At 42.0% G+C, this 18,642-nt stretch overlaps 1 protein-coding gene across 1 annotated transcript; it reads right to left on the bottom strand.

Annotated features, from left to right (window-relative positions):
• Positions 1-11,905: 11,905 nt before the first annotated feature.
• On the bottom strand, positions 11,906-15,972 carry LOC138887508 (uncharacterized). Its single transcript, XM_070169267.1, has 4 exons — positions 15,415-15,972; positions 15,145-15,336; positions 14,904-15,062; positions 11,906-12,352 (listed from the first exon to the last, which is right to left on the bottom strand). The coding sequence occupies exons 1-4, from the start codon at positions 15,970-15,972 to the stop codon at positions 11,906-11,908; spliced, it is 1,356 nt and encodes a 451-aa protein (XP_070025368.1).
• Positions 15,973-18,642: the final 2,670 nt, after the last annotated feature.

The following is an 18,642-nucleotide window of genomic DNA, read 5'->3' as shown; positions in this document are numbered from 1 at the left end:
CTATCTTATGTTGAGGAGCCAGTGGCAATATTGGATAGGCAGGTCAGAAAACTGAGGTCAAAGAACATTGCATCGGTAAAGGTTCAGTGGCGGGGTCAGTCGGTTGAGGAGGCGACCTAGGAGACCGAGCAGGATATGCGTAGCCATTACCCTCATCTTTTCACTACTGTAGGTATGTCTCTATGCTCGTTCGAGGACAAACAAATGTTTAAATGTAGGAGGATGTGACGACCCGGCCAGTCCTCTTAAGAATTTACACCCCGATCCCCTATTAACTACTTTCCCCATGTTTATTTGTGCTATTTTGATTTGCCGGGATGTTTGGTTGTGAGTTTCGGAGTGTTTTGGGGGATTTAGTCCATAAATGAAAGCTTAAGTGTTGGAAAGTTGACCGTTGTCAGAACAGTGTGAAGACGGTCTCGGAATGGAAATCTGATGGTCCTGTAAGCTTCGTTGGGTGATTTCGGGTTTAGGGGCATGTTCGTATTGTGTTTTCGAGGTCCGTAGCTAACTTAGGCTTGAAATACCGAAAGGTCAAATTTTGAAGTTTCCGGTTTGACAGTGAGATTTTAATCTGAGGGTTAGAATGGAACTCCGGAAGTTGGAGTAGCTCCGTAGTGTTGAATATGATGTGTGTGCAAAATTTCAGGTCATTCGGACGAGGTTTGATAGACATTTTGATCGAAAGAGTATTTTAGAGTTTTTGGGATTCTTAGGCTTGAATCCGATGAAAAATAGATGTTTTGATGTTGTTTTGAGCGTTCCGAAGGTTGGAACAAGTTTGAATGAAGTTATGGGATATGTTGGTAGGTTTGGTTGAGGTCCCGAGGGCCTCGGGAAGATTTCGGATGGTTGACAAAAATATTTTTGGGATTTGGAGTTGTAGCTTCAACTATTTTAGTGTCGTAACCGCACCTGCGAGTGTGGGACCGCAAGTGCGGAGCCGCAGAACCGGCGGATCAATCGTAGAAGCAGAAATGGGGAGGTTCAGCAGGAGCGGTAGGCTTTCCGCATGAGCGGTACCGCATCTGCGAATGGTGAGTCGCAGATGCGGAATCTAGTTTTAATTGAGGAGTCACAGATGCGACCAGTGTTCCGCAAAAGCAGGACCGCAGAAGCGGTCCCAGGACCACAGATGCGGTAACACCTAGGCAGGAATATGAATATTCAAGAGTTTAGTTTCAAAAGTTGGAAATTCGATTTAGAGCTCGGGAGAGAGAGATTTTGGGAGGAAATTGAAGAGGAGATCAGTGGGTAACAATTCTTTAACCCTTTCTAGTTATATTCCATTAATCTATAGTTAGTTTCATCATTTAATTCCGGATTGGAGATGAAAATTGGGGAAAAGTTGGAAGAAAGTTCTTATACTTAGAATTTGACTTTTGATCTGAAATATGACCTTAGATTTGGATAATTTTGGTATGCATGAACTCGTGAGAGTATGAGGATTCTGAAAATATATATTTTACCCGATTCCGAGACGTGGGCCCGAGGGGCATTTTGGTCATTTTACCTAATTTCGCGTATTAGATTAGAATTTAATTGTAGAATCAGTTACTTGAAGTGTTATTTACATTATGCAATTGAATTGAATATATTTGGGCCATTTGGAGCCGAGTACTCGTGGCAAGAACGTGGTCTCGGGTTGATTATTGAGCCGGTTTGAGGTAAGTGGCTTGTCTAACCTTGTGTGGGGGACCTTCCCCTTAGGATTTTGTATAATTGATGCTTAAAATGACTTGTACGTGAGGTGATGAGTGTGTATTTGTGCTAATTGTTGAAAATCCGATTTTCTTTAAGTAATTTCAATTGTGTTCCTTTTCCTGTTTCATTTTACTTAAAATCTAAACCTGCTGTTAACTTAGGAAAAGCATGTCTAATTGACTTAACTGTTTATTTACTTTAACTGCCTTAATTGAATTATGAGAAGCATGTCAGATTAGAAGTACCGGTATACTTGATACAAAATTGAGCTTAATTGAGTATTCTTGTGTTGATGCTGTGTGTTTTACTTTGGGACTACGGGAAGGCATCCCAGGAGATCCCCTGTACGTATTTATGATTTGAACTAAGGTGCGGGATACCGAGAGATCCCTGGCACGTATGTTGAGGATACCAAGAAATCCTTGGGATATCAAGATATCTCTAGCATATATTGAGGATACCGAGAGATCCTCGGGATACCAAGAGATCCCTAGGTATATATTGAGGGTACTAAGAGATCCTCGGTATACAGAGAGATCCCTGGTTATTTCCTTGTGATTGTTTTTGCCTCTATTTCAGTTATTGAATTCCTTGTTTTCCTATATTAAATTCTTAGTGTTAGTTTTCGATTGTACTGCTTATCTTATACTATCATATCTTATATTTTCATTATATCTCAGTAGGGCCCTGACCTTCCTCATCACTACCCGACCGAGGTTAGGCTTGCCACTTACTGAGTATCGTTGTGGTGTACTCATGCCCTTTATGAGCTTGTTTTTCATGTGCAGATCAAGGTACCTTGACTCAGACTTACCATCCTTGAGGCGAGGCGACCCTTCGGAGACTTCGAGGTATATCTGCCGCATCCAAAGACCGGGGAGTCTCTCTCTATTCTCTCTTGTAGTTACAGCCCTTCTGTATTTACTTGTTTTAGGCTATTTTGGAGTTAGAGCACTATGTAATATTCTTAGCTTGTGATTCATGGGTTTTCGGGTTTTGGGAAAGGTATATATTGGATTTGAGAGTTATATTTTGTATGTCGAGCGGCACTTTTAAAACATTGTTTTAATACATTATTCCTGTTTTAAACTGTATTCTTCCACAAATTGGTTTATCTTCCGCATTTTAGGCTTACCTAGTCGTAGAGACTAGGTGCCGTCACGATGGTTCACGGAGGGTCAACCGGGGTCGTGACAGAAATCGCTATACTATAGAGAGTCTGGATAGGCACAAACGTAAACTTGGAAAACAGGCCTTCATCCAAGTCTGAAATATGCCAGTATCTCATAGTACACCAAATGGCCTTTTGGTGCGTCAAAGTTCCCAAGGGTCTCAGGGACCCTGGGCAATGCTCACACCAGAAACACTTTTAAAGAAACAGTTTTGTGAACAAGTTTAGGAAAAGCCAGCCCCAGTTTGTGAGAGTTCGGAGGAGTCTCATGGACTCCTAGGCAGTTCTCACACTGGAGGGGCAAGACCCTAGATATTCTAAAAGTAGGAGTTGAAAATAGTTCATGAAAATAGTGATAGTTGTATGAAAACAGTTTGGATTTTAGGAGTAAATAGGAACAAACAGAGTCATTTCGACATTTAAAATTCAAACAAATATTCCAGCAATCAAGCAGTAGACAAAAATAGGATCATAACCACTTCAAGCAAAGTTTCACATTGCTAGATTTGACTTAGTTCATTAATCATCACTAGGTGGTCAGATAGTATGCTGGGATCAAAATAATAAACAGACAAGTACACAGAGAAAGGTAGCATGGGTTGGGAACATAGAAGTCAAGAACACATAAAATAGGGCAAGCATGCTAGTTGAGAAAACAAGTAGATAAGCATCCTATATCAAATAAGAACATGCTAAAGTGTGTGAACCATATTGACATATTGAACAAGACAATTTCATGAAAGTTAAGGGCATGCTAGTTATCAGAAACATAACACAGGCAAAGACACGTTGACATCTTATAATAGTCAGATTCCACAACTTACTGATAGGACATAGCAACAGAAGTAGTCTTGCTAATTTACAGCAATGAACAGGAAAGACATACACAGTAGTAATCATGCTAATTATGAGCAATAAACAGGAAAGACAGGAGTGAACTATAGATAAGTGATCATTCCGATCGAGAGCAATAAACAGGAAAGCACATAGGTTCAACTCCATACCATATTGAATGATAAGAGGGAATGGAGACATACCAGTTAGGAAATAGCAAACAGAAAGTTGAAAGTATGCAGAATCTAATAGTCTAGCCTTGGTTTTAGCCGGCTAGACAATGTAGCAAACACAAGTAACAGAAAGGTTTAAATGAGAGCATGATTGTGTGTGTGTGTGTGTGTGTGTGTTTTTTGAGTGTGTGTATGTATAGGTGTCTGAGTTTGTGTGTTTTAAAATTATAACAATAGAGGGTTTTTATAGCATGTAATAGAGTATGACACATAAGGTAATGAACCAATCATACGCACATAAGGTATAAAAAATCAATTAACATTCAGTCATGGATCAATTAAGGGGACATAATCAACTAAGTACCACTTAATTTAAGAAAAATCTCATACGGAATCAATCAATAATTAAGAAAAAGATTAATAAGGTAAGAACTAGTTTCTAGAATCAATTTGGAATCAGAATACAAAATCAAGCCAGTAATACGGATACATAAATAGGTTAAGAACAAGTTAAAACTTTAATACGGAAATACGGGTACTAAATTCAACCCTAATTTAGGCAAGTGAATCAATTAACACTTTAATTGATAGTGTTAATGTAAATGGGAAAAATAGTATAATAAGTAGTCGAATAATTGAAATCTTAAGACATGTCAAAGACAAAGAGATGAATCTCAAGTAAAAATCGGTCGAAAGAGTAAGAAAAAAACCAGGGGTGAAAACATTTAAACGCCTAAGCATTTTACAGAAAACGTGTTAGAAATCAAAACCCTAGATTCTTAGGGTAAAATAAAATTGGTTAATAATAATAGTAAAAACAAAAAAATCTTAAAGAAAATATCAGACAAAATCAAAACCCTTCAGAGGTGAAAAATCTGGTTTGAACTAGAGATTTCAAGTCATGAAAACACGAAAGTGATAGTACCACAGACATAGGGTTGAATATAGGCGGATTAATCAAAACAATTCGAGATATGAACTAAATATGGTTCAAATTCCTTGAGATCCCACCAAGTAAGATGAAAATCGAACAACTAGTAGTGGTAGGAGGTCGTATAAGGCAGTAAGGCACCAAATGATTCCATGTCCAGTTGGGAATCAAAGGGATTTGGGAGGAGTTTTGAGTGACAGCGCTCTAGGGTTTGAGAGTGCCTGAAAGAGAAGAGAGGAGGAGAGGATTCAGAGGTGGCGTAATTGAGAGAATTGATAGGGTTTTTGGTGTTAAGGTAATTAAAAAAGGAAATGGGGTCTTGGACCGTTGATCTTTTGAGATCAACGGCCAGGATTGATTCCGGGTTGGGGCGGGTAATTTGGAGATTGGGTCATAGGTTACATTTAAGTGGCATAGGGTAGATTGGGCTAGGTTTTAATTGGGCTGGGGTAGGCTGAAGTCCAAAATTGATTAAGAAAAGGGGCTATTATTTAAATACCTAATAAAACAATTTTATAAAATAACTTATAAATGATAAAAATATCTTTTGTGCATAAAAATGATTTAAAATAATTACTAAGTATTATAAAAAATATAAAAGGTTATTTTCTTGTGAAATAAGGTAATTATGCACACATGGGGCAATTATTGCAAAATTATTGCAATTATAACCCTAACATGTACATATGGCTATTCATGAAATAATTAAAGCCCAATATAAATATAAATGATAAAATTAAGCAATAAAATTACTATAAAACCCATTCATGATGCAATTAGTAATTACTTATATAATAAAATGCTAGAATAAATTAATTAAAATTCTTTTAAAAAATACATAAAATTATGGAAAAATACTGGTTGACGCTCATGCACCATTTCGAAAGTATATATGCATTTTGAAATATATGAGGAAAAGATTGTGTATCAACAATACCTGAGGTGTTCTTTCTATCCATAAGAAAACCTGCATAATCTGCATCAACATATCCCACTAGGTTGAAATTACTACCTTTTGGATACCATAGACAAAGGTCAGTGGTGTCTTTCAAGTATCTCAAGATTCTCTTGACAGCAGTCAAGTGAGACTCCTTTGGATTTTCCTGAAATCGAGCACATGCCTACACTGAAAATAATATCACGTATGCTGGCAGTGAGATATAATAAAGAGCCAATCATTCCCCTATACAAGTTCTTATCAAATGATGGACCAGGTTCATCTATATCGAATTTTGTGGTTGTTGCTATAGGAGTATTGATTTCTTTGAATTCTTCCATTTTAAACCTTTTAAGCAGCTCTTTCACATGTTTCTACTGATGGATCATTGTTCCATTTGAGTTTTGTTTAATTTGTATGCCTAAAAAGAAATTAAGCTCACTCATCATACTCATTTCAAATTCACTCCCCATTAGTTTAGAAAATTCTTTACTTAACTTATCAATAGTTGCTCCAAAGATTATATCATCAACATATATCTGAACTACAAAGAGAGTTTTACCTTTTTCTTTCAAGAATAAAGTATTGTCAATTTTACCTCTCTTGTAGTCATGTTCAAGAAAGAATTTTGATAAACTTTTATACCATGCTCTTGGAGCCTGCTTGATCCCATAAAGTGCCTTGTCAAGCTTGTACAGATGATCAAGACATTCCTTGCTTTCAAATCCAGGAGGTTTCTTGACAAACACTTCTTCCTTTAGATAGCTATTGAGCAAGGAACTCTTTGTTACGCCCAGCAATATTATGTCGATATTAAGTCTCACAGTATTATATTACGATGATGTTACGTCCTGCCGTATTATATTACAATAATGTTACGCCTTGCAGTATTACATTACGATGATGTCATGCCTCGCAGTATTAAATTACAATGATATTGCACCTTGTAGTACTGTACGTTGAATTTGTCGTAAGGTAATTGACATCAATCAAAGGAAAAGATTATTTGGAGATTATAAGGATTATGCTATTTTAAACAAGTGATGAGTAAATTCGTGAAGGTGAGAGGGGAAGCAAGTCAAAGAAAATGAATTTTCGTCCATGTTTGGCATGTTGGAATAAAATATGGGCCGAGCGTTAATACCCGATATTTATGGACTAGTACCATACAAGGTACCACATAGTCATGATAGTGAGGTGTATAAGTTATGTCAAAAATGAGTAGTATTTTAAGTAATTTGAGACAATTCTTAATTATGCGGGTAATTGGTTAATTATTGGGTAATGGGATATTATCCAATTAATTAAAAAGCTAATTGGATAAAGATGGGGAAAGAGTAACGTGGTAGCCCAAGACTTTGTATAATGTGACTCTTGAATTTACATGAAATGTGGAAAACCTTGGAAAATGTTTTGGCCAACTAAGCCACAAGTGGGTCCCACCCCCACACCTAGCAAAAGACTTCTCAAAAATATAGAATTATTCTTTTGAATCAAACAACAATGGATTCCAAAACGTTAGTGTATACGGTGAAATTGGAGGATCCAATTTCTCATCATCGAGGCACCTCAGAAGACCATCTCGAAGTCTCAAGGCTACAAGGTCTTGGTCGAGTTTCCTCCCTCGAGGTTCGTCGACGCTTGATTTTGGAACAACGTTGACCGCGGCCACGGTAGGAACGAGGAGTTCCTAAGGCATATGGCTAGGACTTACAGGGCCTAGTGGAGTACCCTAATCCTTAATCAGGATGTCATCTAGTTGTCCCATCTCCGCTTCTTTGCCATTAATGTATTTTGTACTATGTTGGGATTGCCCTCCTATATAAAGGGGATCCTTGTCATTTTGTAAAACTTTGTTGCTTCAGTTGCTCCACACGAAATATACAATAACATTCTCTTGGCTCTCTAACATATTCCTTTGATATTATTGCTTCCATTTATTATCTTCATAGTTGTTCATCATTTATTGCTTATCATTGGCCATAAAGAGCCATCATTGATTTTATTATAACTATTAGCCATACTTCGACCACCCTCGATAGCTCCTGGTCGAGCTCCGGAATCGACCTCGAGGCCCCCGAATTGACAAGCTCTAGGCCCCGATAATTAACCTATTGGTTTGGTTATTATCTTGTTCCTAACCCTAATCTCGTATCTAAGTCTCAGATATAACATCAACTGCTTAATAACTAGCATACAAATAAATCACGTATTTTTAGAGTCCCATAATCAAATTTAATTGTTATTATAATTTTCACGGTAAATAGTTTGGCACCCACCGTGGGGCTAAAAATAATAGTGATTATTTTCTTGCTGGTTTAGCAACACAACGCAAGTTATCTTTCACGCTTTTTTTTGTCCAAAGATCTTTGATTTCAGGTTGAAATGTCTAACTCAGTGAATGGAGGTGAATAACAACAATATTGAGGACCACAGAGAAAATGGTGTGGGTGTTCCGGGTGTTGATGTGCCACCATAAAACCCTGGGAATGTGCAAGAACCAATTCCCGTGGACGCGGTCTCACGCGACGCCCAACGCATCGACGTAAGCTCCCACACTGATAGGAGTGTGCGCCAAGGGGATCCAAATAAGCTTATAAAACCCCAATTAGGGAAGAACGAGAGGTTAGCCTTCATGTTATTTTTGAAATGTTGCAGGCACAACAGATGGCTATTGCTCAGCTGCAAAGTCACCAGAAGACTCCTAGCACGGTAGCACCGGGGACAGCTCCCCCTGCCGAACAGGTACCGGAGAGATCGAGCAATAACAGGTCGATAGCCGACCCTGTCATCATAAAGATGCTCAAGGACCTCACCATAAGAATCAAATCGGGCAAGAAAATGATAGAAGCCAACGACAAGAAGGTCGAGACCTACAACTCCAGGGTCGACCAAATTCCAGGCGCACCCCCAGTCCTGAAAGGTGTGGATTTGAAGAAGTTCATACAAAGGCCGTTCCCAGAGGAAGCGGCCCCGAAACCTATTCCAAAGAAGTTTAGAATTCCAAACCTCCCAAAATACAACGGAACCTCAGACCTCAATGAGCACGTTACTGCTTACACTTGCGCAGTGAAGGACAACGATATAAAGGACAACGAGATTGAGTCCGTCTTACTAAAGAAATTCGGGGAAATACTCTCGAAGGGTGTCATGATGTGGTATCACAACCTAGCTCCTAACTCCATAGACTCATTTGCCATGCTAGCAAACTCCTTCATAAAAGCACATGCCGGTGCCATCAAAGTAGCAATGAGGAAATCTAACGTCTTTAAAATCAAGCAAAGGGAGAACGAGATGTTGCGAGAATTTGTTTCTCCCTTTCAAAAGGAACGAATAGAACTACATCCGGTCTCTGACGACTGGGCGATGCAGGCTTCACTCAAGGTTTGAATGAGCGAAGCTCGGTGGCTTCAAGGTATCTGAAAGAAAATCTGGCCGAATATCCCGTCGTAACCTGTTCAGACGTCCACAACCGATACCAGTCGAAAATCAGGGTCGAAGATGACCAATTGGGAGCTCTTTGGGCTGAGTATACCCAAGCAGGCTCTTGGCAAAGGAGCCAAAGCCAAACAAATAAAGATATCAACCATATACCAAAGACAGAAGGAATACCCCGAGGCACAACCTACCTCGTAACGATCGAAGGATAGACCGAGGACAGAATCCTCGGGGACTCATCCACAGAGCCGGGTTTGATAGGAAAGCGGGACCGACAGAGGCACCTTGCTTATTAGAATACAACTTCAATGTTGATGTACAGTACATCGTGTTCGCCATCAGCAAAATCAAAGATGTCAGATGGCCTAGACTTGTACCATCGAATCCTTCACAAAAGGAACTATAATGTAGTGTGCGAATTTCACAACACGCACAGACACAGGACCGAGGATTGCCGGCAACTCCGGGAGGAAGTGGCCTGGTTACTCGACATTGGTTACCTTCGGGAATTCCTCAGCGACTGAGCCAAAAATTGGTTTTGAGAAAGGGAAACAACCAAAAAGAACAAGGCAGACGAGCCACAACATGTCATCCACACGATCTTTTGAGACAATTGCCATTAGCTGAAACACCAAAGACTCCTCCAGCGGAAAGTCTAAGAAATAAACCGACGATAAGATAGCAACCACAAGACACGCCTTCGGCTATATCCGAATAAAGGACCGTACTGCATCCTACAAACGAATACCAAGGTTCAAAAGCGCCATCACTACTAAGGTATAATCATCACCCTTTTTATTTTACATTTCACGCTAACCCTTATGCAGGCTCCCGACCGAAGCTGTCAAAGCGCTAACCCAACCCGAAGACCTTAAGGTTTTAAAGAATCCGTTGCACTCTTTTCCTTGAACCGAGTTTTTATCCTGAAAAGGGCTTTACCGACAAAGTTTTTAATGAGGCAACCGTCACATGCTGCCTAAAGACAACTCGACAAGTATTCAAGGCTTCTTTCGCAATCAACGTCGAACACTGGGGGGCGCATTCCCCCCCCCCCACCGGAAGGCCATCCGATCTGAAAAGCAAAGAAACGCCAAATGGGGTCCCAATAGGAAAATGATGTACTATGCCAAACGGTCGAATGAACCGTGTCCGTATAGCCGGGCCCCCAACGGCAAAAACGTGTGCACTTGTGCCAAGTAATTGACGAGTATCTTTTATTAAAGCATTTCACACTCCAAAAAGAAGCTCGACACCTTCGCAAAAATGGCGCCTCCGCTGAAAACGTCCCGAATACTCGGGGACTGGCGTCGACAATTCAACACCTGAATGACCTCTTGGTCGGGACTCCAAAATCATAAGCCCTCAATGAGGCAACATGAAAATCATGGAACGTCTCCAAGGCCGAAAGTGCCCCAAACACTCGGGAACTGGCATCAAAATCTCAAAAAATGCATGACCTCAGGGTTAGAATCTCCGAAATCGTAAGCCGTCAATGAGGCGATGCAAAGTCTACAAGTAACGTCTTTTGAGCCAGGATACCCACGATGACTCGGGGACTATCGCCAATCACCATTTATTAAATAACCTGAGGCCATAGGACCCCGACCGGGCAGACTCGGTCTCGTAAGACCTACATAAGGTAGAAACAATACCTGTAAGACCTCAAGCAAGGCACGAACAATACTTGTACCAAGTATCCAAAACTGTAAGACCTCAAAGGCATTTAAACCTTGTATGACCATACTAAAGGCATAAACCCGATCTCAAAGTTTCGGCTATATATCGAACTTGTAAGACCCCTGAAAATGCATACCCTCAATATAGATGCCGAAACTGCTTCACTTGGGACTTAAAGGCTCTGCCAAACAAAAATGACTCTGGTCACAAGGGTGTACCAGTCGAACTAACGCGACTCGGGGATGTCGATCATACAAAATCACAGGCCTTCAATTACTTCGAATCTACTTCGAAAAGAACCGGTTAAACAGGCTACCCTTGATACAGGCATACGAGCTTCGACCATGTCATCTCCTAAACACCGGCTTTAAGATACTCAGCCTCCGAGCCAAAACCTCTCGAGGTGCTCGATCATCGCCATATAACGACTCACAATCAAGGTTTTTTATTAAGCCTTCGAAGAGTCAGGACGACACTATTTCAAAAAATCCTTATCGAGGGAAAAATAAAGCCCACATAAAAGGTCAGTTCGACCCAAAGCGTAAGAGTCATTGCCACCAGCCTAATAAGCCCCAGGGCCATACACATAAAAGGTCGCTTTGCCCCAAGGTGTCAGAGCCATTGTCGCCAGCCCACAAAATCCAAAACTTGAGGGTCGAATGAGCTCGAATCGAAACCTAACTCGGAGACTGAACCCAAAATAGTTAACTAAATATGACTAAGAGCAAAGTGTAAGAGCCATTGTCGCAAGCTTAATGAGCCTCAAGGCTACACACATAAAAGGTCGCATCGACCAAATGCGTAAGAGCCTACGGGCCAGCATAATTAGCCCCAGTGTCATATCATGAATCTAAGGATTCTTACCAACTCGAAAGCCAATTGATCTGACTAAAATCTTGACAAACAGAAACCCGTAAATACAAAATTGCGAGGTTTACCCCTTATATATACATATAATAAAACACAAGCTCCATTTACAACATACTATGAAAGTTTTATACACAGAAGACAAAGAAGGAAATAGACGTCGCCCTTGGGGGCTATGGCCCGACGCCCCTATCCTCGCCATCTTTAGCATCGGACAGAAAGAACTTGGCGTCATATTCCTCCGCCTTGGCTTGCTCAATATCTTCCGAAAGATCAAAACCCCTAGCGTGAATTTTCTCGAGAATTTCCTTCCAAGATTTGCACTTCACGTACTCTTTACTGCTGCTTGCACGACCAAGGGTTCCCCTCAGCTCAGCTCTAGCAGTGGCAGCGCTCTTCGAATAGGCCACCGCTTTCTGGTCTACCCTAGTGCTGCTCATCACAGCCTCAGCCCGGGCATTGACCACCTTAGCCTTCGCCTTCGAAAGCTCGGACTCGAGCCTTGCGATCATGTTCGCTCTCGCTGAACCATTTGCACGAGCAGTCCGGATTTGCATCTCAAAGGTGGAAGCTTTAGCCAAAGCACTCCCCTTGGCCGCAACTTGGGCATCTACTTGGGCCTGCAGCTAGTTAAACTCATGTTTGGCCCAGTCAACTTTGCCCCAAAGTCGTTCCAGCTCCTCCGTTTTGCGCTCCAATTGAAATATCAAAACATTAATCTCCGAAAGTGAAAAGAGGAGCATACATCAACATGAAATACAGGATACCTATCTATCGAGGCAGCCCTCGCAACTCCGACTTCGATTCGCCTCACACCGCAGGGATGCTAGCTCGCTTTCCTTTCCCAAGCAAAGAAGCTTAAGGGATTTCTACCTATCCAAAGCTTTCTGCAACCTATCCTCATAGCAAAGCTACTCGGACTTAAGCCTGTCAAAGGCCTGCGAAAGAAAAATCAATAAGAAAAGAGAAAGTATGAAACCGGAATAATCCTATGCCACCTACCAAACCTTACCATAAAGTCGAGCCGCTGAATCTCGCCAAAAGCTGAGACAATGTCCGATAGCTTAGTGCCCCCTGAAGCACCTTCGGTATGAAAAGAAGGAGGCACCACGTGCTCCTTGCCCTTCGAAGTATCCTCAGTAGAAATAGGGAATGCTCCTTCGAAAATGGAGGCCTCCGAAACCGGATGATCGATCGAATCACCTATTTTGAATCGCTGCGAAGGACTCGCTCCGCTGCGAGCCTCGTCACACCTCGGAGTCCCTTTTCGTTTATTATCGACCCTCGACCCCGAGGTCGGCAGCCTCTCATCCTCCCTCAGAGGGCACGACGTCATCTGCAAAAAATCTCCAATACCTGCGGTGGCTAAGTTAGTACGCTAAAAACAAAAGTACAATTCTGGGGAAATAAACCACCAAGAGCCTACCATGATGCTTTGCCTCCCATATCCCCTTGGGAAGGTCTCGCCACCGGCGCTTATCATAGGTCGAACAAGCTGACAGCTTACGAGACCACCCGGCCAAATCAGGGACCTCGTTCGGCAACTAAGGAGTCGCTACAAAAAAAAATTAAATAGAGAAATGTTGTTATGGAGCCTGCCTCCAGATAAAATGATAAAAATACAGGTATGGCACTTACGTGTGAAATTCCATTCCTCAAGAAAGTGAAGGAACTCTCTGGGAATGATATCGATCGTCTGTGCTCGAATGAATCGGCTCATCCATCCTCGATCCTTGTCCTCTTCACCGTCAATGGAAAGAGACTGTGTGGATCGATGCCGGAGAGTAATCAAACCCTAATAACACAGCGGCCTATATAACCTTGCGAGATGACTGAGGGGAAATTCGAGCCCGACCTTATATGCAAAGTATCTTATCGTCTGCACTATCATCCAAAGGGATGGGTGAGCCTGCGCCAAGGTAACCTGATATCTCCGACAGAACTCAAGCATGATCTGGTCGGGGGGGAACCAATGCAAAAGTATGTATGTACACGCTCAAAAACCCCTCGACGTAGGTCATGGTGCTCTCCTCAGAGGAAGGTACTTGTCGCACCACTCCTTCTCCCCATCCACAGTCTTTTCTGATCATTTCGAGGTTTTCCTCCCTTACTAATAAGATGAACCTCAACACGTTCTCCTGTTATCCTTGAACATTGGGAGGTCACTCCAACGTAAAGTTTCTCCTCGAGACAAAGCACCTCGAGGCCCGTTCACCGGGAACCGGCGGTGCTCCACCAATCGGATGCGGAACAGAGGTAGAACTCCCCGCTCCTTGATTGGCGAAAGTCAACGTAGCAGTCATGGCTACGATAAAATAAGAGGAGGATGATATAGATTTGGGCAAAGATTTTAAATTGAAATGACGGGAGAACCAGCACAAAGAACCAAGTTCTATGAAAGAAATAGTTACTCAGAGTAGCAAAATCTCCACTGGAGAAGGAAGTGAATGAATATATAGGGGCAAAGCAGCGGCTGCTCGCCTATCTAGAGGGCCAATTAATTATGATCATGGTAACGTCACTTTTACATTGGGAAATGTCTAGCGGGACTACCCGGGATCACCCCGTGAATACTGCTACCCGACGAAAGCTGAGAGGTATCAAGACCTCATGGGCTTCTTTCTGTCACAAGCATCGGCCCCAAAGAATCTATCAACCCAACTTCAATGCAGGACCCGATTTAAGGGGTCCCCGATTACTCCAAGAATGGGCTCCAAAAAGTTAATATTAAAATTAGAAGAATAACTCATCAAGAGCAAGGAGATATAAAGAATGGAAAGACTTGATGCAGAAAAACCCTTTTGCATTGCCAAAAATATATTTACAAGAGACGTCTTTACAAGACTCATTCCCTCGGGAGTACAAGCACTGAAAGAAAAAAAGAAAAGAGCAAATGCGACATAAGGCCTACTCCTCATTGCCACTATCATCTGAACCATCTCTAGAATCCTCATCTGGAGCGATCAAGAGCACCGACTTTCTCTCTGATTCTTAGGCCTCCTTAATCTCACTTGAAAGATCGACACCTCTAGTTCCGACCCCCTCCAAGGCTTCCCTCCTCGCCTTTGCTCTAGCATGCTCAATAGACCGAGCCAGTTTCAGCTTGGCCTCTATAGATATGTTGCGGGCTATTTAATTCATCGTGGCTATGTCCTGCAAATAAGTAGTGACCTTTCCTTCGATCTCAGACTTCAACGAAGTCAGTGCAACAACCTCCTCTCGAGCATTTTGAAGAAGATCATGGGTCGATGCCATCTCTGAGGTCGCCATCCCGTTTAATTCCTTCAGTTCGAGGATCTCCGTTTCCTTTTGCCCTATCAACGAATCCCTCTGCCTAATTTACAAGGGAAAAGGTAAACTAGTTAGCATCAGATTATAGGAAAAAAAGGCGGACTCATGCATAACAAGGTACTTGCTCAGCAAGAGCAGCCTTCTCTCGGAGTGCTCTCTCTAAAGCAGCCCGGAGCTCGCCTGACTCTTTCTCCTTTCGAGCAGAGTAAGCCTTCGACTCTCGCAATCCCAAGGTCAGCCTCTCAAGCTCCTTTTCATGGCATAAAAACTCCTTATTAAGCCTGGAGAGGGCATGATCATACATCTCCTTACACTACAGCAAGACAGAAGAGTTAGAAGAACGAAGAAAAATGCTCGAGACTAAAGGAAATATACGTAAAACAGCTATCACCTGCTGCATGAACCTCTCCATCGCCTTGACAAAGCGAGGAGCGTCAAGATCGACATTCTCTCTTACATCATCAAGAATGTTTCCAAGTGCGCCTCCCCCCTTGAGAGGACCCCCATTTTTGGCGGTATTCGCATCCTGAGCATCCTTTAACTCCCCTGACGAGAACTGAGGGCCCAAACTGAAACCATTAGCAACAACGGTCCCCCTAGCGTAAACTACACCAAATCCGGTCATGGGATCCGGGACCATATTAACACCATCCTCGAGGGTCTTCGATCCACGGGACCGACCTGAGTCGGCCGTTCCCGATTTAGCAGACTCCGTTCGAGGCACCTGCGAGGTTCCCATGCCTGACCTCATCCTCCATGCCAACCGGCACTCACCCTCATCATCATCATCATCATCATCATCCTCACTGTCGAGGCTTGCTCCGGAAGCTGAAGTTGAGGTCCCAGCAATGGCTTGAGGCTCACGTGACTTAGGTTTCTTTGCCACAGGAGGATCAGCAGCCACCTTACCTTTCTTTATCTTGCCCTTGGCGGCCTCCGAAGTCCCCATCTCGCCACCAGGGGCGGCCTTATCTGCATATTCTCACCAAGGCCTGCACAAGAACAGTAACAATAACTTATCAGCACAAAGGATACGGGGAGAAACATAAATCCATGACATAGGTGGTAAGGAAGCTTTACCATGATTCTTGGCCACCTATCGCTTCTTAGCCAGGTCGGGCCAAGACCGAACAAGATATGGGAATGCGGTGTCCAACTGTTTGATCCATCCCGGCAAATCTGAGACGGTTTCGAGGTACCAAGCGGTGTCTGCAGAAACCAAAAGGAGGTCATTTATCTGGAAGAGAGGAATAAAAATCACAAAACATATCTGAGGGAAAAAATGCTTACGCAGTGTGTTCTACTTCTCCAGGAAAGGCATCCTCCCAGCCAGAATGACGTCTGAGGTCTTCACCTAGACGAACCTACTTATCCACCCTCGATCCTTCTCCTCGTCGGTGCTCGAGAAAAATGATTTTTTATAACGGTGGTGAAGCCTAATCAATCCTCGATAAAATCGAGGGTTGTATAACCTGATCAAATGGTTGAGGGTAAAAGTTTTGCGCTTGACCCGATCGGAAAAATGGGGAAGAATCAAGACTATCCTCCATAAAGAAGGATAGATTTGACCAAGCTTCACTTGATATTTGTAACAAAAATCAAGGATAACCGGATTTATCTCCATGGGAGGGGATTTAGAGGGATCGACAGGACCCAAAGTGAACAGGTAAGTATATACATGAAGGAAGCCAGCCTTGTGATCTGTTATATTCTCATCAAGGCTAGGAATCTCCACCTCCACTACCTCCCTCCATCGGCAGTCTTTTCTCACCGTCCTTATGTTAGTCATGACACTAATATATCGGGACACGTGTTTGCATAAGCTCTGTGTGGATGAAGTTTTATCGATGGTAAAGTCCTTTGACATATCATGTTTGGTGGGAGTACATTGTCCCAAGGTAGATATCACATTGGGTTTCCCTTTAGATGTTCGAGATGAAGAGGCAACCTCGTTTTTCCGAGGAACCATCTTGGAGGTTCTAGACATGATGATGGTGAAATTTCTCTAAGAAAGTAAGAAGAAATGATGCAAGTAGGGATGGGTCTGGCTTTGCAAATCTGAAGTAGTTGGGAAAGTAAGAATTATCCAACAATTGGTGCCTTTATAGGAGTCGTGTGGGAAGCAAAAGCGACGAACTTGAAGCGGTTCGTGGGCTTCTCGATAGTCGTGTTTGACGACGACCCTTGTGCGGTTTTTTGGGCATGGTATTTAATGCTCGGATAGGCTGATATCACAACAATGATGCCCTCGGATTAGAAGCTCATAATCATTTCTTATCTCTCCTCTCTAAGAAACGAGGGGACAATCTATATACGGTAAAATCGGAGGGTCCAATTTCTCATCATCGAGGCACCTCATAAGACCATCTCAAAGTCTTGAGGCTACAAGGTCATGGTCGAGTTTCCTCTTTCGAGTTTCGTCGATGCCCGATCTTGGGACAACGTTGACCGCGGCCACGGTAGGAATGGGGAGTTCCTAAGGCACATTGCTAGGACTGACAGGGCCTAGTAGACTACCCTAACCCTTAATCAGGATGTCATCTAGCTGCCCCATCTACACTTCTTTGCCATTAATGTATTTTGTACTATGTTGGGATTACCCTCCTATATAAAGGGGATCCTTGTCATTTTGAAAAACTTTGTTGCTCCACATGAAATATACAAAAACACTCTCTTTGCTCTCTAACATATTCCCTTGATATTATTGCTTCCATTTATTATCTTCATAGTTTTTCATCATTTATTGCTTACCATTGGCCATAAAGAGCCTTCGTTGATTTTATTATAACTGTTACCCATACTTCGACCACTCTCGATAGCTCCCGGCCGAGCTCCGGAATCGACCTCAATGCCCCCGAATTGACAAGCTCGAGGCCCCGATAATTAACTTATCTATTTTGTTATCATCTTATTCCTAACCCTAATCTCGTATCTAAGTCTCATACATAGTATCAACTACTTAACAAATAGCATAAAATAGATCACGTATTTTTAGAGTCCCATAATCAAATTTAATTGTTATTACCATTTTCACGGTAGACAGTTAGCAAGGTTCCAAACTTTAGCAACATGAATTCAACAAGACTTCAACGAGATGTCTTTAAACGAAAATTCCTAACGAGATTTCTTAGCATCTTAAGCAACGTGAGGTTTTGCGATTCTAATGGAGTACGGTGGGAAAGCAAAGTTTTGCGATTCTAATGGAGTACGGTGCAATCTTTCCCAAGAATATCATACAAATTTTTTTTTCCTACTCCAGGTATGTTAAGGCTATCCCTTCTTTCTTTTGGCATGATCTATACGACACAAACGAAACGTGCAAATGCACAATTTTCATAAATGACACTATTCATAGAAATATTAGAGATGCTAATGTTCTTGATTCCCCATGTGTCATACTATTCTATCACCTATTCATGGGCCTCAGAAAATATATAAGTTGATAAAGTTTACTTTATGGTACTATTCAAAGGAAAAATAGTCTTATGACACTCCGAAAGATTTTATTAGCGTATTTCTCATGCATAACATTAATGTACATTGACCCATAGACAGATGGTGTTATATACGTGTATATATGTATATTATATGTATATGGGATAAGGAAAAAGGTTACGGT

The sequence above is a fragment of the Nicotiana sylvestris genome, chromosome 3 (genome assembly GCF_000393655.2).
Source record: "Nicotiana sylvestris chromosome 3, ASM39365v2, whole genome shotgun sequence".
NCBI classification, from domain to species: Eukaryota; Viridiplantae; Streptophyta; class Magnoliopsida; order Solanales; family Solanaceae; genus Nicotiana; species Nicotiana sylvestris.
Note: the sequence above shows the minus strand (reverse complement) of the source record. Positions and strands in the feature narration are given on the sequence as shown.